The sequence below is a fragment of the Cygnus olor genome, chromosome 16 (genome assembly GCF_009769625.2).
Source record: "Cygnus olor isolate bCygOlo1 chromosome 16, bCygOlo1.pri.v2, whole genome shotgun sequence".
NCBI lineage: Eukaryota > Metazoa > Chordata > Aves > Anseriformes > Anatidae > Cygnus > Cygnus olor.
In genome coordinates this window covers 16,220,602-16,241,698 of record NC_049184.1, presented here as the reverse complement: position 1 = coordinate 16,241,698, position 21,097 = coordinate 16,220,602, and the positions used below count along the sequence as shown (strand labels likewise).

General features: G+C 38.7%; 1 protein-coding gene across 4 annotated transcripts; it reads left to right on the top strand.

The window, feature by feature from the left end:
* Positions 1-824: 824 nt before the first annotated feature.
* Positions 825-21,069, top strand: LOC121078948 (protein-glutamine gamma-glutamyltransferase 6-like). 4 transcript variants are annotated; one of them, XM_040575681.1, is made up of 13 exons: positions 825-928; positions 4,428-4,601; positions 5,386-5,625; positions 6,108-6,226; positions 7,536-7,664; positions 8,916-9,093; positions 9,933-10,068; positions 11,021-11,124; positions 12,957-13,199; positions 13,875-14,222; positions 15,212-15,369; positions 17,080-17,213; positions 18,023-21,069. In XM_040575681.1, the coding sequence occupies exons 1-13, from the start codon at positions 922-924 to the stop codon at positions 18,174-18,176; spliced, it is 2,124 nt and encodes a 707-aa protein (XP_040431615.1). In that variant the 5' UTR covers positions 825-921; the 3' UTR covers positions 18,177-21,069. The 4 variants fall into 4 exon arrangements, with proteins under 4 accessions (XP_040431615.1, XP_040431614.1, XP_040431613.1 ...); XM_040575680.1 differs by lacking the exon at positions 825-928 and having other exon boundaries at positions 3,563-4,601; positions 7,536-7,640; XM_040575679.1 differs by lacking the exon at positions 825-928 and having other exon boundaries at positions 3,563-4,601; positions 13,878-14,222.
* Positions 21,070-21,097: the final 28 nt, after the last annotated feature.

The window sequence follows — 21,097 nt, the reverse complement described above, 5'->3', positions numbered from 1 at the left end:
TCCTCCAGGGTGCAGCTCAGGATGCCATGCCAAATAGCTACAGAGAAATTATGTACGTATATTATGAATGCAAATTATAAACAAAAATGATTAAAAGCAAAGGCAGACACTAAACACTCCTCTGTATGTAATAGAACCCCCTGATGCACAAATGACTGTATAACCATGACCTCCCAGTGGAATGTATTGTATCTTATATAAGAAATGTATATTACAGGTAATCATGTCAGAAACAGCTAATGAGAATATCACAACTCAGTATGCTTTCAAGAAAGAATCAATTATATGAAGTTACGTGAAAGATCTTCAGGCAGGTCTGTCTTTTTTTTTTTTTTTTTTTTTTAAAAAAAAGGATTATGCTATGCAAAGTCATGATGATACTGAGTTATAGTAACACTAATAAATTACAAATCTATTCTGATTACTCCACATCCCATATACACTTGATGTAGAATATGTGTAGGGTATTTGTCTATACCTGCGCTCTGTTCATGCCATCTCCAGAAACCTAAATTGACACAAACTAAACTATCCAAAATGAAGTTTCTTTGGTCTCCTTAAGGAGTATTTCTTTGATCCAGTTTGGATTTTTTTTTTCCCCTCTCTTAGCAGTTAAGACACAAGGATGCTGTTTATAATATTTCCTTAGGGATTCACCAATTTTAAATAGTCATAATTAGATTCAAGATTGTGCAATTAAATCAGTCCTAAATAGATGCTTTTGTAGGATATTACTAAAACAACAGTAACTAGCTACCACAAGTCACACCCTGCTTATATAAACTCTAGCTTATTTAATGGAGTCGGGCTCCTAAGCCTTTCATTACCTATGCTGGTGGAAGAGGATTCAGAAAGTTATTGCACAGTTTTTTAGCCATAGCCTTAACTACACAGAAGGGTGGAAAAGAAGAAAGAAACCTTATGGCAGGTAAGTTTAAAAAAAAAAAAAAAAAAAAAAAGGAGAAACAGCTTGATTCCTCCAGACATCTCTCTTCACAGAGAAGTGACATTTGCTGAGGGAACAGGCCAAATTACATCTCATTTTTCTCTTGGCAAATTAACGCATTTATTAGTTATGCTATTAGAAATTATTATTATTGGTATGATGTGTCTTGAATGTATTTTTTTTTTCATGTAACAGAAAAATAGAGTAAGAAATGATTTTTTTTTTTAAATTATATCAATTAACTGCTCTATACAGTGCTTTTGCTGCCATGTAAGCAACTTCGTTGGTTAGTGACTTGAGAATCAAACTGCCATGCAGAAATCCCAGGCTCTAGTCCTTTTCCGATACCAAACTGACGAATGGCCTCAGAAAGATAATTCAATGGCCTCTGGACTCCCACGTTCACCTCGACAAAGTGGGTGTGTTGGCCTGTGTACTCCTTGGTTGAAGTGCAGTGCCAGTATCTATGTATTGCTTTGCACTTGCTCTCACTCCCATACCGACAGGAAAGTTCTCTAGTTAGACAGATCTGTCATATCACACACACGCACTCACTCTATCTACAATTTAGTCTTTAGGATTTATTTTTTTCTGTTATAGCTTCAGCTTTCTGTCAGAGCTAACAAACAAGAACCTTGTGTGTGTAGTGGTCAGCATTTTCAGCTGCTAACATCAATTCTGCAGTCTTTTGCTTATAAGCATGCTCCCAAACTCTATACATTAGAGGATAATCACTTTCCCAAACAACTATTTTTTTTTTAGTAGTTTTTCCAATTGTACATTGACAGGATTATTGAAAATATGCCTTTCCAAAAGAAAGATACTGAGTCAGAAAAACACAGAGGATTAAAATTGAAACCATAACAAAAACCAAAATAAGTAGAAATTTGAAGTATACATGGACAAAGACTAGTATTAGGTTTTAGTGTGATTTTGTCACATACAGAGGCCATTATTATTATTATTTTTACTAATCTCCTGGACATGTTCACTAGGAATACCTCTAAAACCATTGACTTTTCAAGACATGCCAAAATACTAATGCAGTAAATTCTTAGAGGTAAGCCTTCTTCACATGTCATCTCTTACTCTGTTGTACACCTTATCTTTACTTATGACGTTCCACTCTGAAAATCTTCCAAAATTTATTAGGCCCCACTAGTATCCTCAAGACTATGGCTCAACTGTTATTTAATGTACGTATGCTACGTTTTCTGTATATTTGCTACATTTTTTTGTCACTGCGTGATGTAGATCTCTAAGATCTACCTCTTTTTCTTGCATATGAATCCTGGACAGCTTACATAGGTCCCAAGTTCAGCAGTCTTACAAACCTCTCTCTCACATAATCTGTGAGGAGTCTGGGTATTTAACTCGTACAGCGGTAAGATATACAAGGTTTAAGTTTTGGAAGACTAACTTCTTTTCAAACTCTGAGTCCCAGTGCTCTTCAGAAACATGTTCTAATTCACTCTTAAATTAGAGGACTTGATGGTAGGATTATTGTTTGCTGTAGGTTCTTTTCAATTAAACATATTTAATCCAGGAAAATAAAGTAATGATGCAAATGAGAAGCTTCCTAGACATTTTACACGACTCAAATGTTACACTCCTATCAATGGAATTCTTTTTTTCGAGGTGACTTTTCCAGAGACAAACCCCTTCATTTATCTGAAAATACTCAGATATATCTATGCTCATAGACTATGGAAAAGCAACTTGCTGCAGGCTCTTACTGCAGATTTAGGATTGCACGTGCACATTCATGTTTCTTTCTAAAATATATATATATATATATATATATATATATATGACTATATCAAAGCTTCACAGAAGCTAACTCTTTGGTGCAAACATAACAGAAAATTTGGGTCCCCCCCATTTCTGTAGTAGAACCCTACCTGTTCCTACAGATCATACAACGGTTTGGGTTGGAAGGGACCTTAAATGATCATTTAGTTCCAACCCCCTGCCATTGGCAAGGACACCTTCCCACCTTCCACTAGGTCACAATGCCCAACCCTGCTCTTGAATACGTCCAGGGAAGGGACCTCCAAAACTTCTCTGGGCAACCTGTTCCAGTGCCTCACCACCCTCTTAGTAAAGAATTTCTAATATCTAAGCTAAATCTACCTTCTTTTAGTTTTAAACTATTACTCCTTGTTCTATCATTATGCTCCATGATAAGGAGTCTCCAACTTTCTTGTAGGCCCACTTTAAGTTTTGGAAGGTTGCAGTAAGGTCTCCCTAGAGACTCTTCTTCTCTGGGCTAAATAATCCCAGCTCTTTGAGCACGCAGGAGAGGTGCTCCAGCCCTCTGGTCATTTTCATGACCCTCCTCTGGATCCTGCTCTAATAGGTTCACATCTTATGCTGGACACCCTAAAGCTGGATGCAGTACTATAGGTGGAGGTCTCACAAGAGTGGAGTAGAAAAGAAGAATCACCTCTCCCTTGATCCATAGACCACGCTTCTTTTGATGCGGGCCAGGATACGATTGGCTTCCTGGGCTGTAAAATACAAATCCCTTTCCAAGCGACACAAGGTGGTGCTAAACCAAGTCCTGTATCTCAGCTCAGTGAAACAATAGAGGCATTGCTTTCAGCACCATTAGCCTGCAAAGGGTTAACACATTCTAGTCTCAGCAGCAGGAAATTTTCAAGTGAAATTCCTCTGGAATATGATACTGGGGAGAGGGCACCTCTTGAACACATATGTTCTTAGAAGGATCTACATTTTTTTATGTTTGTGTTTTTTATTATTATTACTATTATTCAGTGAATGAGAAAGGTTGAAAGCTTATGTAATCTGTTCTTCAGTATCCTATTTTAAATACAGAGGATAACAATATGATTGAGAAACCCACAGCACTGCCTCAGAATATGCAGCTTCTAATCCTACCATCTGCTCTGGTGGCTATCTTTTTTCCAACAGAGTGTGAAATAACATCCAGTTGCAAGCAACAAGTCTGTAAATTAACTGAGATACAATGTACATGACAAAACAAAGTGCAAGTTTGACAACGATGACACTAGCCTTCTATTCATCATCTGTCCTACAGTGGTTGCAAGATCACGCATGCACTTGCTTATGAGAGTTTTAATATTCTTTTTGCATCCATACAGCATTGTAGGAACTAGAGATCCCCATAGAAAAGGAGTATATAGAATAGAACAGTCTCTTCAAATTCTGAGAACTCTTATTTCAATACAATACTTGTTTGTTTCTTAAATCAAAAATGAATTACCTGGCTATTTTTTCCTGTCTCTAAAAGATGCCTGCAGAAGGGATATTTCAGCTGTTCTTCTAGCTCATTCATTGTTACCCTTTTTTTTTTTTTTTAAATAACAGCATGGATTTTTCTGTTTTCCTAAAAGGATATAACTCCAGCTATAATGAAGTGACTATATTAGACAAGCTGACAAGGTGTACACGTTTAAAGGAACAATGTTTTCAACTAACTTGCCTTGCATCTTTCTAGCCCTGAAAATAACAAACATCAATTGGCAATCCAAGCTAAATAAAGCTGCACATCACACATCTGATTACAGCAACACAGAAGTAATCTTGAGGAGAGGACAGGCCTTCACCATCAGCCTATGCTTCCGAACAATAGTACAGCCTTGGGACAACTTCACATTTATTGCAAGCACAGGTAATTCCAGCTCAAAACACTAGTGCTTCCTGTGTGGTTATTAAGCCTTGTTCTCTCTCATTCAGGATTCACTGTCATTTTAGGCCTAGGAACTCCCATTTTAAATCTTAGTCTGTATCTTAAAGCAATAGACACTTAAGGTAATAATTACTGGAAAGGTATGGACCATCCTCATTAAAAATAAAACAAAGCAAAACCCACACCATATCTTTACTCCTAAGGACCTACCTGCAATACTGCAAGCTGTCTTCATCTTCTAAGCCCTAAACATTTCACAGCTCTACCTCTCACAGACCTTCATTATATGTTTGTCTTCTCACCTGATGCTCTATTGCACCTGTTCAGATTCCCCTTGATTAACTTCAGGTGTTCCCTATTCCTGGAACAGCCCACATGACCCATTTGCTAAGACTCCCAACTGTATCTTCCAAAAAGCCTCCTCCAAAAATTTCTCCAGGCAGCTGCTAACTCTTAATGAAATGCATATTACAATGTGTGGAGCATCCTGCCTATGTAGCTTTCAACCATCAGGTTTTCAGGACAAGGGCTTGCTTCTTCACTTGTCTCAGATGACTGTGGGACTACTTGCCTTTACTAGGTCATGCATTTAACACAGAGGGCTGCATAGTGTGATTCTATGGATTGGAGTGCAGCTACTTTACATTGAATGAGTATGTGGTGGATAAACCATAATCCTTCGATGTAGTAATTGAGATCGTCACTGACTCCGGCTTGTCACACACAGCTGTCATTCAGAATTGCTGTCTCCTGTTCCCTCTGGCAGGACCATCTCCAGCAGAGTCACAGCAGACCAAGGTCATATTTAACCTTTCTGAGGAAGGTGCCAGTGGCTGGAGTGCAACTCAAGAGCACAGTGAGCATGGCTGCATGAACTTCACAATAGTCAGCCCTGCCAATGCTGTCATTGGACGGTACAAACTCAAACTCCAGATTGATTCTGGGAACAAGGTCTCATCAGCGCTCCTGGGCCAGTTTGTGTTACTCTTCAATCCCTGGTGTCCAAGTATGTTTTAACGTTTTATGTCCTTCAGGTAACTCATTGTATCAGTCAGGAAATCTGGGTGCCACAATAAAGCATGTACCTGACAGTGACAGCTGCGGTATGATGTTTTTGCTCAACATCAGGGATGTTGTTTTTAATCCTTCTTCAGTGCTCCAATGCATTAAAGATCCAGCCTCTTGCTCACAGAGTAAGAAATTAGAGGACGGTATTACTTCAAATATTTATTCTGTAATTTTTTCCTCTGATACTGCATTCACTTGTGACTCACTGTCTACTAGTAAGACACACTGTGATCAGGGAAGCTGTGAAGGGACAGAAGTATATTCAGTTCCCCTCAAAGGAACTTCATGCTAATTTTATTCACTCTGTAAATGATTACAGGGGTATAGCCTCACCTGTTCCCCAGAAGTCCCCTTGAAGTGAGATTTTCAGTTAGAGCAAAACAGCAATCTTTCAGCTACCATTTCTCATTCTGCTTCTAGATGATGATGTCTATATGGCTAATGAAAAGGACCGACAGGAGTATGTTCTGAATGATAGTGGAATCATATTTCATGGCCTGGAAAAATATATTCAGCAAGAAGCTTGGAATTATGGACAGGTAAACAAGGAAAACAAGAAAATAAGACCAGTGGGTGGATGAGGGTCTTGAGGGGAGAGAGTCATTATATCATAGTCTAAGAGTTCGTTATTCTCTTTCATTTTTGATTTTCTTGCCAGTACACTTATCAGTTATTGATACATTGCAGCAGCATTAGGATCATTTCCCCTGTCTGGCATATGCTAATAAAAGAAATAAGAGAAAGAAAGCACAATTTTAATTTTAGTTTTTGGTGGGTTTTGTTCTTGTTGGTTAGTTGGTTGCTTTTTTTTGTGTGTGTGTGTGTGTGGTTTTTTTTTTTTTTTAATTACACAAAGTGGTGAAATTCTACTTCTTTCTTGTCCCCTGTGAAGGGCAAAGGAAGCCATTCCAGTAGTAACTTCTAGTTATTGCAAGGTTGGTACATCTAAATATTTACATAGTTGGTCCAATAATGGGTCAGAATATACAGAAAGGATAGCCCAAATATACTCAACTGAAACAACTCAAGTTGGAATTCTAAAATATCACCTTGGCCTTCTAAATGCAACTACTATGAATATAGTCATAACTACAGCCCATTTGTAGTCACAGTTATCCTGCAATTTGTGAGGCCAGTCAAAACCATTTGTGAACACTTCATGACTTAAAACTGCACCAACAGTTGCACAGACAGCACTATTAACCCTTCTAATCAATGTGGCTACTTTTATACTAATTAATGAATCGAGGCCAAATTTGCTTTCTGTCTCTGAGGTCAGGTGGCATCCTTACCTGACCACATTTATATTGCATAACACTTCACCCTGTTTTTTTTCTGGGCTTAACACAGTGTCTCTGTGACTCTAATGCATAGTAATTTTTTTATTATTTTTTATTAATATTTTTTTAGTATTATTATTTTTTATTATTTTTTATTTTTTCCCCTCTGCTCAGATTATGTGATATAAGGTGAAGGCAGACTGAGGTTTTTGTACCATGAAGGGGAGGGGACCTTCTGGGACATGACAGGATGTGGGAGGATGTGAAGCCTGCTGAGCCAGTCCTGAAGTGGTCTTGTCTGTCCCACCAGGCCATACCAGTCTTCATGAATGCTGGTTGCTATGGTCCCAAATCATGCTTGTAAACATGCTTGTTATTAAATACTATGGAGAGTCATTACTCTAGTGCTTTTGCTTTCTTCTTGTCCCTATCTTCTTTAACAGTACAGAAAAATCTTATATTACCAACATCATCCCATTGTGCTTAGAGAAGGAAAAATGGCATGGAATTAATCCTTGGTTTTAATTATAAAATTAACCTTTAATGCTATTGCTTGTTTTGATTTCAGTTTGAAGAGGATATCCTTGATATCTCTCTGGCTATACTAGATCGAAGCTTGAACCACCGCAAAGATCCATCCACTGATGTATCCAACAGAAACAGTCCCATCTATGTGAGCAGGGTTATTAGTGCCATGGTAAAGTGATCAATTAGTTACAGCTGCACTAACAAAAAACACAATACTTAATGTTTTATAGAATGTGCTATATTTTTTGCTGCAAGAATAGGTAGAAAAGAGGTAAAACAGAGTTTTATTCTCAAGAAAAAAATGCCCCTAAAGGTTTAATTTACCTTCTTCCCAAAAGTTTGCTCATAACTGAAGGAATGAAGAATGTTTCCAAGACCATTCAGGCCATTAGATCTTTTCACTCATTTAGAAAGTATGTGTCCACTCTGAAATCATATGCTCTGTTTTTCAAATACCAAAAGCGGCATGAAATATTTTGGAAAACTAGTATTGGTATGGCTGCATTTAATGTGTTAATTTAGTATTCTTCACTTCAGGGGAGTTCGTTCAATGAGGCCTGGATGCATTTCCTTCAATAAATAGTTACATCTCTCCACAACAACTCCCCATCCTCACACACCTACAAACGCACAACCAGGCAAATTAAAAAATTTTCATTCTATAAATACTACATGCCTTTTCACATTCCTTATCTGAGGCTGATACTTTACAGACTTGATCTTTTTCAAACTTTTAGACGGCACTTGATTTTGGCAATTTCAATTTCAGTATGAAGTTCATAACTCTACTTAGATGTTCAGAACTACTGAAAGTAGGAATACCGAAGAAAAAAAATCATTAAAAAACAACTTACTCTTTTCTGTAGATGACACTATATGACAGCAGGATATTAAAATGGATGTGTATGAATACATGCAAGCACATTTAAAACGTCTGAGCAAGCTAAATGTACTATACGAATATTTGCAATACATGGACATTCAGAGAAAATACATGCTTCTTGTAGCTTCCATAAAAATGACTTGAGAATGTGACCCGATAGTGAATAAACAATGTAACAGTAATATGACATACAAGAAGATGAAATTCATCAGGGGGTGTAGTGATAGGACAAAGACTAATGGTTTAAAACTAAAAGATGTTAGATTTAGATTAGATATTAGGATGAAATTCTTTCCTGGTGAGGCACTGGAACAGGTTGCCCAGAGAAGTTTTGGAGGTCCCTTCCCTGGATGTGTTCAAGAGCAGGGTTGGGCAGTATGATCCAGTGGAAGGTGTCGCTGGCAATGGCAGGGGGTTGGAACTAGATGATCATTTAAGGTCCCTTCCAACACAAACCATTCTATGATTCTGTCCGTTTCCCTCTCTCCCTTTTTCTGTAAATATTGTAATTCTCTCATGAGAAGGCTTTTTTTTCAGGTTAACAGCAATGATGAAAAGGGAGTAGTGGAAGGGAAGTGGAATGGAAAGTACTGTTCAGGAACCAACCCCTTGCACTGGAGTGGAAGCGTGACCATTCTTCGAAAGTGGTACAGAGGGAGATACAAACCCGTCCGGTACGGCCAATGCTGGGTCTTTGCAGGAGTAATGTGCACAGGTATACGTTAAAGGGAGAATGCTATCAGAAAGGAAGCTTACTAGAATTTCTGTAGTTTTAACCTTGTGATGTTATTGTTGAGGCTGCTGCAGTTTTGATGGAGAGAGTGAAGAACCTCTGCTATATATGTATGAAGGCTTTTTCTTCCATTTTTATACAGGCATGGATTGTCATATGGCAGCCCAGTATTGCCAGTCAGCACATAAGGTGGAAAGCTGTCTGCCAGGCTGGGCTCTAGAAACGAATGAGGTTTCGTATTTCATAGCTAGAAATCAGAGAAAACCAGTGCTCTTTTAAGTGTGGCTCCTGACAGTTTTCTACTGTTTTGTCTAGCCGAATGGACACAAAAACAAGTTACAATGCTTAGGGCTTGTAAAGGGAGCTGCAAGAGAGGAAAAGCATTTCATCCTAGCAGTTTCCACTCAGAGCTGCTCTGAGAGACAAGGGTCACTTTGAGGAAAACACAAAGGAAAAATAAAGCAATTGAGAGAGATGTCTCAGAGAGGAAAAAGAAGCAGATAGAAGAGAAACAAATACAGGGAGAGAATGGGGGAGAGAACAAGATGAAGAATGAAAGATTAAAATAAATGTGTGAATTTAACTCTTCTTAAAAAGAACACGGCAGCTAACAATGTCAAGTGAGTGTGGAACTGTCTTCTAAACAATTGTGTACAATGACTATGTGACATCCTTGTACCGTATCTGAGGGATGCTTCTGAGGGTTTCTTTCACCACTGAAAGCATATACAGTAGACTGCTATACCAAGAAAAATGGAGAAATACTTTCTATATGTCTGTAAAATACGTTTAGAGAACTTTTGTGGTATTCTATATTGCAGTTCTGAGATCTTTGGGAATACCTACCCGTGTTATTACGAACTTTAACTCTGCCCATGATAGGAATATAAACCTGAGTATTGATAAATACATTGACGTTTCTGGAAAGACCCTGCACTTGACTGAAGACAGCGTGTGGTAAATATTATTTTTTTCTTAATATTTCTTCCATTATATTTTCCTCTAATTGCAAGATGTAGAATTACACTCATTACACTCCTGAAAACCTACCTCATACTCCCAAAGATATAAAACCCCATACCAAAATAATCAACAGAACAGAGTGTTCAGAAATGCAAAATGTAGTCGGTTTCACCATTCTGAAGAATTACTAGTGGAGATATTTGGTGCTATTGTTATTCAACACACAATTTGAAAATATAACTTCTAATTTTGTCTTTACTGTATAACAATTTTAATTTTTCTAAAGGAAAGTTAAAGAAAGAGATTAACTGTTTGTCTTTGATTCCTAGAACTCTCAGAAGTCCGTAAGTTTTAGACCCAGCTCCTATGCTATATGCTGTTGATTGTCTCAGTCTTTCATGATTACCATTACACACCCCTTGCACCATATTAGAGGTTACTAAAGTAAAAGCAGTATGTTTAATACAGCAGAGAAAAATCCCATGTCACCCCATCATAGGAAGGACATGCTATTTCTTTCACCTCGGAGAAGTTAGCTGTTGAATATGATGCTTCAGAGAAACAAGTGCACAGAAACTATTACACTGCAAATGTGCATTGTACTGCATGTACCAGTATTTCAGTCCCTAAGCACCCTATACCATTTGGAGTAATTTGGACAAGAGTGACACAGATCTGAATAGTTGACTCTGCAATAAATACATTTTAATTTCTTTTTTTTTTTTTTATGTAACATCCCAATATTTCTGAGAGATCTCAACCCGGAAAACAGGAAAAAAGGGAGAAAGAAATACTCAAGAAAGGAGGCAGCGGTTGGTCTCTCTACAGAGGAGTTATCATTCACTCCACTAGGGTTATTTCTTGCATTGCACCACAAATGTACCAAGTCTTTCAACACAGAATGAATTGTATTAATCTGAGATTTCCTATTCTTCTTCCCTTACAGGAATTTCCATGTCTGGAATGAAAGCTGGTTTATTAGAAGAGATCTTGGTTCTTTTTATGATGGATGGCAGGTTTTGGATGCAACACCCCAGGAAAGAAGCAAAGGTAACACTGCTGTAAATATAAAAAGATGTAGATATTGTTACTCCTAAACATTGCTACTAGAATTGCAGGATAACCTTTCTGTCAGCCTCTGGATTCCTACCAGCATTCAAAATCTTACTTTTTCTGATCCTCTGCCAGCACAAAAACAAATGCATCTTAGGTTCATTCATCTCACTCTTGCTTGCCTTAGCTCCTAATATTACACAAATTCATAAAATGATGCAAAATAACTAAGGTTAGAAAGGACTTCTGGAGATTGATTACTCCAACACTCTGCTCAGTGCACAGTTAAACATAGCAGGTTTCTCAGGACCATGTCCAGTTGGGTTTTAAATATTTCTAAGGATGGAGACTCCACAACCTCTCTGGCAAACTGCTCCAGTGTTTGACCACCCACATAATAAAACAGGTTTTTTCTTATGTTTAAATGGAATTTTCTGTGTTTCAATTTGCACCCACTGCCTCTTGTCCTTTCACTGGATATCACTGAGGAGAGTCTGATTCTGTCATCTTTATACCTTCCCACCATATATTTAAACACATTGACAAGATTCTGCCCAGTTTCTTCAGACTGAACAGTCACTGTTCTCGTCCCCTAAACATTTTTGTGGCCCTTTGCAGGACTTCCTCCCTTATGTCCATGTATTTCTTGTACTGGGGAACCCAGAACTGGACACAGCACTCCAGAATTGGTCTCGCCAATAGATCAGTAGAGGGGTAGGATTGCCCCCCTTGACCTGCTGGCAATGCGCTTCCTAATACGGTCACAGATGTTGTTTGCCTTCCTTGCTTCAAGGGCACACTGCTGGCATTAGATATTTGCTGTCTTGCATTGGACAGATTTAGCAGCAAAACAAATTAAAAATCCATCTAGTAAGATGCTAAGTAAAAATTTCAGAGCTTACAGGGTTTTAGAGTAACAGGGTTGAACCAAAGACTTTACAACAGAAAAGAAAATATGCCATATGACCCTAGCCTATATTTCATAGGACACACTGGAATGGGGAGGAAGATAATTCATACGGTGTTCCTGTGACATGCAACAACATAGAATATAGGTACAAAACTACATGATAAGGGCCACAAATTGTTCTCTGGTTCTGAAACCAAGTGATATAGAATGGCTTTTGTTCACAGCACTGAACTCTCCCTCCCAGACCAACCGACCAACCAACCAAAAATACAGCACAGCCCGCTGGGAACATTGGCAAGGGAAAAAAAAATCACTAAGAAGCTTGCTAGCAAGTAAACAGTGTGGATGACCACCTGGGCTCACACTCTTGCTTTGGTTTTATTTGCTAATACAGACAAATTTACTGATCTTATCTGATGAGCCCCATCAAAAGATTCATTTATTTAGCCATTTAAAACCTTCCAAATGCCAGATAAGCTGCCTCTTATTCCCCACTCCTCTGATTACCGAATTTAACTTCTTGTTTCTTCTGAATGCATGTGCGGCATTGATGACTCACATCTCATAAGTCTGACTGTACTTCTGACGCAGCTCCCATCCTCTCCTCACCTTTCATTTGACAAGTTAGCATACAGCCCTGCAAGCTTTGGAGGGTTAGAATAACTCACACAGCACACATCACAGAAAGTGTTAGCTATACCTTTTTAGCCTTACAGCCTCCTCTCTGCCTGCACCTTTTGATAGAAAATGTATGTGGAATTTCTGACATGCTGTACCATAATGTATAGACCCAGAAACAATGGACTTTATCCAAACATGGCTTTAGAGTGACTACCTTTTTCTGTCAGCATGAGGACTTGTGGACTGCACCTGATCTTTCACAATAGGTAGTCATTTAACTTTTCTCTCCTTAATGTAGGCATATTTCAGTGTGGCCCTGCCTCCACCAAAGCCATTAAGGAAGGGGATGTGAACCTGGATTATGACAGTTCATTTGTGTTTGCAGCAGTGAATGCTGACTGTGTTACTTGGATTCACTATAGCAACAAAAGAAAAGAGAGAATTTACTCCAATACTAGGAAGATTGGAAAATTTATCAGCACCAAAGCAGTGAGCACCAACTCCCGGGTGGATGTCACTGATAATTACAAATATCCAGAAGGTAAATTCTTTATTACAGGTGTCTTTGCCATCAATGGTCAGAAATGAAAAGGATTTAGGCTTTTGTTGGATTGGACACTGACTTAATTTCTTTGCTTCTTTTGGAAAAGAGTGTGAATTTTCAATGGCTCAGGACTCATTGTCAGAAGACAGTGATTAAATATAGATGTTATGGCCCTTGATGAAATACTGGTTTATTTAACCCACAGTCAAAGCTACTCATGTAAAAGATTCTGTCCCAGCAGTCCTGATCAGGTGGTGAGAATATTTCTGTCATGACATGCAGTAACAGCCTTTCTGGAGAGTTATGCGGGCAGAGTTTCTGCAAAAGGAAGGATTTTTTCACTGTTACTTTCAGAGGAGACGGCAATTGACCCAGCTTATGCAGGAGAAGTGAGATCTCCCAGGAGTTATCTTTCTACTGCTAACAGCTTCTAACAGGCATCCATGAACAGCCAGCTAAAGCTAATAGCCAAGTTTTACTTTCCAGCCTTTGTGGCTAGGTATATTCATTTGCTTTTTGTCAAATTTAGCCTTTAGGTAAGGCTTCACTTTTTCCTCGCATATATTTTTGCCCTCCTCAGCTTTCCCAAACTGTATTTACTGAGAGCAATTTTGGCTCGATTGCACTATGTCCAGTATGTATGAGATCTCTTAACCGTGTTATCTTTTAAAGCAGGATCCTTGAAAGAAAGGCAGGTGTACAAAAAAGCACTGAAGCTGCTTGGTGTGAGCAGCACTGGAAGAAGAACCAAAGTTACAAGACGTAGAAGACGATTTTCAGTAGCACAGAGACAAAATATGACAGTGCCCACAGGAAAACCTACTATCTCAGGGAAGCTGAACCTGGATGCATCTCCTGTAATTGGCCAGGATATCCTCCTTACCTTGTCACTGAGGAACTTGATCACAGATTTCAAGACCATAAAGGTTAAACTGAGTGCTTCAGCTGTTCTCTACACAAGAAAACCAAAGGCAGAGATTTTGCAGTGGTCTAGGTCTATTCAACTTGGATCTGAAGAAGGTAATTTTAATTTTATTACAGCTCAAGACAAGATATAGCTCTAGTTTGTGGCCAGATCACAGACATCATGAATGGCTCAAGCAGTGCATGACCTACAAATGGTTGGAGGTTAAGGCTATTTGAGAGAAGAGAAAAATACATACTTGCCCTGTCTTAAGCATTTGCTTTTAGACACTGTCAAGAAAGATACTGACCTGGGTGACCCTTTGTCTGACCCAGCACAGCCACTATTAGTTCTACATTGTGACATTTTTTGCTAAGAGAAAACAACTAAGAGAGACACTGGAGACTACTCAGCTACCAGCTGCCGGTAAGCAAAGTACAGAGATAAAGTAATGGGAGAAATGTATATATTTCTTTTGCAGCAGTAGGACAGTAACTACAAATTGCACTGACAGGTACATTACCTGCAGATGCAGGGCTTTTGCCCTGCTGTTATATGGACAATACTGAAAAATGAGTTGTAGTACAGATGAATGTGACTACCCTCCCAAACTAATCCAAGACATTACAATTCTTTTCACTACTCCAGCAGTAGATGAGGATTTTTTCTCAGTGTACTGAGAACCATTGCCTTCCTCAGTGGCACACATACCAAATGTGCACCCTCTTTCAGGAAGGGGCTGAACAGCTGCATCTGAAAGGGCATTTAAACCAGGCCATCTTTTCAATTCTGCCTCCTTTGCAAGGACAGAACATGAAATTCCCAGCTTCAGATTCATGAGAAAACCACCAGCAGGGGTTACCACAAATATCCATCCTCAGATCTGTCCAACTACCGACCTGTATCTGATCATTTAGTGTTTGATGTGAATGTAAGTAGAAGTCACCTATGAGCATCATTCCTGTCTACAAGCTGCCAACATCCACAAATGTACAGTCCCAGGGTGATACTTTTGTTTCTCCCTAAAATATAGGCATATTAAAGATACATGGTACTTAGACACAGAAAATAAAGGGGGAAATTTCTGCTTCTATTTGCATTCCAGTGAAAGAAATTCCATTCAAGATCTCCTACTCCCAGTACAAAAATGCTCTGATGGATGACAGGAAGATCCTAGTGACTGCTCTGTGTGAAGTCAGACAGGGAGCCTCACTTCTAATGGAGAAGGATATTTTACTTCAGGATCCTTTTCTCACGATCAAGGTAAAATCTAGTCTCCTCTGTGTTCCTAGAGAGACATGTTGAGAAGAAGCAACCAGAATCCTTCACACCATCTACTCCTCATGAGAAGGGATGTGCAAAGCGAAATCATACGTTAGGGTGATTTGATCTTGTTGCTCCAGTAATAAGCCACATGACACAAGTGAAATGAAATACACTATAGAAAAGCAAATCTCTCCAAGACATTGCTGTGCACTTATGTTCTTAACAGTGCTTGCTGACATGGCAGTGATAAATGTCTCAGTATTATGAGGGTTACAAGGTAAGACTGTCTCCAGAGAAACAGACAGACAGACAAAGACAGAAAGATCTAGTCTATATCTAGGTCTACACTTTTGTCAGGGAAGTCTGATCATTCTCTTTGATTTTATTTAGGAGGCCTGATTTTTACGAAAGACTAGCCGACTAGCTGGTAATGCCTGGGGATGCGAGGCTAGTTATTACTAATATTCAAGAATAGTCTTTCACCTTATTAGGAAAAGTGGCACTTTCCACCTTCTGTAGCATCTTTCTATATGATTAGTAGTTAAACTGTAGACATTTTTTCACTTAAGGCTGACTTCTGACAAATGCTGCACAATAGGCAAAGAACAATTTTTAGTCTACAGGAAAGACCGTGTGTTGTGTCTGCCCAGGAACAGTCCTGGGTTTGCACAGCCCATCACATCCACGTAAACTAGTTTAACAATATTTGGGACATTTCAGCACGTTCACATGCTACATCAGCTCTGTGAATCAAATGCTACCTATCTGCCTACTGTATTGTAAACAACCTAGAGGGAATGCGATAATTCTCAGAGTATCTCAGAGCCCCCAGACTAGATCAGACCTCTCAAACCACTCTGTCAGTAGCATACAGGAAATCGAAGGTTATACACAGGAATAAAAAACTGAATTTTTATTAGTTCTGGTGAGTTCTGAATACCAAGCTCTAGAGAGACTTTGTGTAAAATCTTCTGTACTATATCACGCAGGTCACCTTACCAGGGCAGACACTTGAATTAAATTACTTCAATTTAGTGACCAAGGTTCAAAAGGGTTTTGTTTTTCTATTGATTGAAACTTCTGTATATAAACATACATTCAACGACAGACAAATGCAATTTGGGTGCTGGACTTCTCCATTATGTTAATTAACACTATTATTACCTATGAAGATAACCAGATACACCAATTCTATGTTATCTCAGTCAGAATAAGGTAATGAATACGTTTATTTGCTATTTCACATTCTAATTCTATTGCCTGAGATGCCACAACCCACCTCCGTCTCACACCTCTCATGTTTTCTAATCCTAAACCTTCCATTTAGCCTAACTAAAGCTAATTTCACTTAAGCTGCCTACAGTAGTTAGTCATATATGCCAAGTTAATACTTGTATTCTTATTCTGTTATCACTCTTCATAAGGATCATACACTATATAATACTTAACACCATACTCTGGCCTAGTTAAAAAGTTAGGACTGAATGGTAGATTCTACAGTAGTTTGTTGTTCCTCAGCCACACTGGAGGGCTGAATCAAGCTCTGCACTCTGATGCCTGAAAATATGTACATGGATTAATTCCTGACTCCTCCCTATCTAGGAGATCCTAAGAAGGTAAGCAGTTTGCAATGGAAAAGAAAAGAGAAAACCATGAGAAAGAAGTGTGACTAATGCTGTGACTGAGCAGAATGTTTTCTCTCTGTAGGTCTTTGGTCCAACAGTGGTACACAAGGCTGCTAATGTGCAGGTCACATTTACCAACCCACTGTCTGAAATGGTGACAGACTGTGTGCTGAGAGCAGAAGGTAGTGGCTTGCTCAAAGAACAGCTCCAAATCAAGTATGTAAATTATGTCCGGCCGATAACTCATTCACTTTGGTGAGAAATCTAGAATACAAGTTGTGTTTTTAAAAAGATTCTGTCAACCCATGACTTTTGTTTGCAGTGAGCTTGGACAAAATATCATCATGCTAGCACTCTCCATATCTAGTTGGAATTTGTACCTCCTCTACCAAACTCTGAATTACAGAATGGTTCAGCAGTGGAGAGATGGCCTGCTTCTAATTAGCGTATAACTTGGACCACTGTAGTTAGTGACTGGATTACATAAAAGGCAAAAATTTCAAAACTTTCTTCTTTTTGTAGTTTGCAAAAAGGAAAAAAAAAAAAACCTTGAAGGATAAAAGGAGAAGTGATGGTATCATTTTTTCATCAAATATTAAATTGCTAAAGAGCCAGGACATATACCATAATGAAATATTTGAATACATCCACTGATATCATACTGATAAGAAATTGTTCTCCCCTCTCCTTTACGGTTATTATTTTGGAAACATTTTTAAAATCTCCAAAATATTTACGTTGATGGAGTTAGCACCAAGAAACTGAGAGGGAAAAAAAAAAGAGATAGGAGAAGCTGGATAATGATGTTAATTACTGAGATTTCACTTACACTGAACATGAAATTCAAGTCTAGTGTTGAGGGGGCTGTGAACATGGTAGGCTATGTCCATCTGTGGAGTATACAGCCACACCAGTAAAGTACTCTGACATTTCCTTTTCATACTGTCTTACATTTGGGAACTCTGAAGAATACATGACGAGAATTTCTCTGCTGCTTGAACTTACAAACACGTTCTCTCTTTTAGTGTGGCACGAATGGCCCCCATGGAGTCCTCAACAACTGAGTTTGAGATCATTCCCTACAAGAGTGGCACAAGGCAGCTTCAGGTGGACTTGGTTTCCAACCATTTTTCAGACGTTAAGGGATTTGTGATGCTTGATGTGACTCCCGTCCAGTGATACAACCTATACATCCATTCATTTTGTCTTAGTTACTGGTGCACTGTGTAAGTGTTATTATGACTAGAAACATAGACATGCAGATTACTTGGCCAACGAGATGTGATATGAAAATAAATCAATTTTAAAAGCTACTATACAGTATTCTTTTCCAAATTTTGCAAAGCTCGGAAACAAGTTTCAGACAAAGCCAAAACTGATACCTATACTGCTTTGTTGATAGAAATGGTGTAAATACTTTCTATCTGCACTTTTCTGACTTAAGCACAGATAAAAGCTTTCAGGACTTATATGCAACTCTGGCCTGACTGCTGTGTTTCATTGCATTTTTAATAGAAATGACAGCAAGAAAAAGGTGCCAGTTTGGAAGATTTATTGCAGGAAAAACTGGCTGAGCTATCATCCTGGCCCAAAATGAAGGACACCAAACTTTATCCTCTTCATAAAGGAACTGCAGCAATTGTCTTGGATTATTTACAAAGGCTTTGCTAAGTCTAAACATGAGTAATTTCCTGAAAAGAAAAAATAAATGTCCGTAGAGATACCACTTTAGATGCTCTCTGGCTTTGTAGTCTCTTCTAGTTTAAATCTATTCTAGGACTAATAGGCTGTAGTAGTGATCAGAAGCTATAATCAGCACAGGAAATCGGTCAATGGATTGGTCCTAATTATTTTGGAATTATGCACTTCGATTAAAGTGCAGTGGAGGTCTGGGGGAAATGATGGGTGTTTTTACTTTGCTCCAGTTCAAAAACTTCTCACTGTACTATCTGAAGAATTGGACGAACTTGTCAGAGACCACTTGCGAAAAAGCAGCCTGTGATGTGTATTTTTGTTTTGTACTGGCACTACCTTCAAGATTGTTACCTGCCTAGACCTGCTGCTCTATGCTTTACCCAAACCTTTATCTGTATCTTACAAAACCATTGTATCCACCCTCCTGACTTATGACCTGTTCCCTTTCACACTTGTATCACCAATCAGACGGGAAAAAAATAAAATATAAAAAAAGACCGATTTTTCTGTCTGCAAAGGGAGATACTGTGTAATACTTCCAGAAGTGCTCAGGAAGAAGATGATGGGTAAAAGAGGCTCAGGACAATATAATCAGGATATATGAAAATTCACAATAGTCAAATATCCTCCTTCCACAAAGCTTCTTAAAGTAGGTCATCATCCTCTGTGAGAAAGGCATTGTGCCACACATACCTAAATCCCAGCAGTGTGTCAATATATTCCTTGCAGAGTTAACAAACCAGAATAGCAAAGATGTGAATTTTCCTAAGAGATAATTTGCCCCTTTCCTCCTGACAACACCTAGCACTGTCCAAGAATGCAATCTCAGCTTCCTCAGAAATAATGTTTCACAGACACAAACTAACTCTGACAGATTAAACTGAGGTCTCATTAAAATTTGTTTGATTCAAAGCCAAGAAAATCTTCAAAACACGTCAACTTCTGTTTTATTACATCAATTACAATACTTTGCCACCCACACATATACTTACAAAGGCTCCTGAAGTGTGTTGAAACCAGTCAGCTTAGAGAGACTGACACACAAACACACGCACAGAGGAGTTTGGATTTCTCCAGGCACAGAAGAGGGGAATAGGTAGCTTTTGCACCTATCAATTAAGTCTTGCAGGATCTTGGAAAGTCAGGGTATACAATTCTCCATTCATTTCAGAAAGGGCCTGGAGGTAGTGATTACATTCACAAAATCTCATTCAATCTTGCAATAATGCAGACTGTCATAACATTCAACACACAGCTAGGCTATTCAAAGTCCTTCAGTATTTCTTCTTAAATACAAGCCAGGAAATTATCTGAGACCGTGTTTTTCACAAGAGCTTGACATGGCCTCATCCTAATTAACTGTTTGTAAAGGAAGCCTGCTGTTCAAAGGAAAATCAGCACTAAAGCTTGTGCAAAGTTCCAAACTTTGCAACATTTGGGGTTGCTGGGATTTCAGGCGTCAGCATTAACCGCCCACAGCAACTGCACCCAGTTCAGTTTCAGTGTTAAAATGCAGATTTATCTGTCCAGTGATGTACAACACACATTCTTCCTGTGTTAGACATAAGACAACCATTCAAATAAACTAATAATTATTACAGAGAAAAATGTTTAAGTGCCCATGGGAGGATTTAAAGACCTTTTGCCAAACCTACAATCTTTACACAGCCCGTAGTCAGAAGTCAATAGGTGCTAGTGGAGTAAAATATGGCTAATTATCAGTATTTTTCCTTATAAATATGCTCTTTTAATCTGAACATACACAAGAGGCTGGCCCAGCCCTCATTCCACCGTGATGACTCAAAAAAAAAAAAGTAAACACTTGCTGAAATCACACATTCATATTTTGAATTGGTTTTGAATGGTCTCCAGGACAGTAAATGTTTCTCCCCTAAATTGTTCTCTTGATAAGTTTCTCGGGCCTTGATTCAAGCAGTTAGTTAAATGACTACCCTTTTACAGATTGTTTTTTAAACCTGAAATAGCCAAAGTTGGTAGTTTCAAATCACTTGACTCTTTGGCTCTCACCAAAGCTGCATTGCTAGAAAGGCTGAGAGAGCCGGGATGTTCAGCCTGAAGAAGAGAAGGCTCCAGGGATACCTCATTTCGAACTTTAAGTACTGAAAGGGGGCTTATAAAAAAGATGAAGGACTCTTTACTCAGGTAGATAATGATAGGACAAGGGGGAATGGTCTTAAACTAAAAGAGGATAGATTTAAATTAGACATTAGGAGGAAACTCTTCACTGTATGGTTAGTGGGGCACTGCGACAGGTTGCCAAGAGAATTTGTGGATGCCCCTGGATCCCTGGAGGTGTTCAAGGCCAGGCTGGATGGGGCCTTGGCCAACCTGATCTAGTGGGTGGCATCGCTGTCTGTGGCAGGGGGGTTGGAGTTAAATTATCT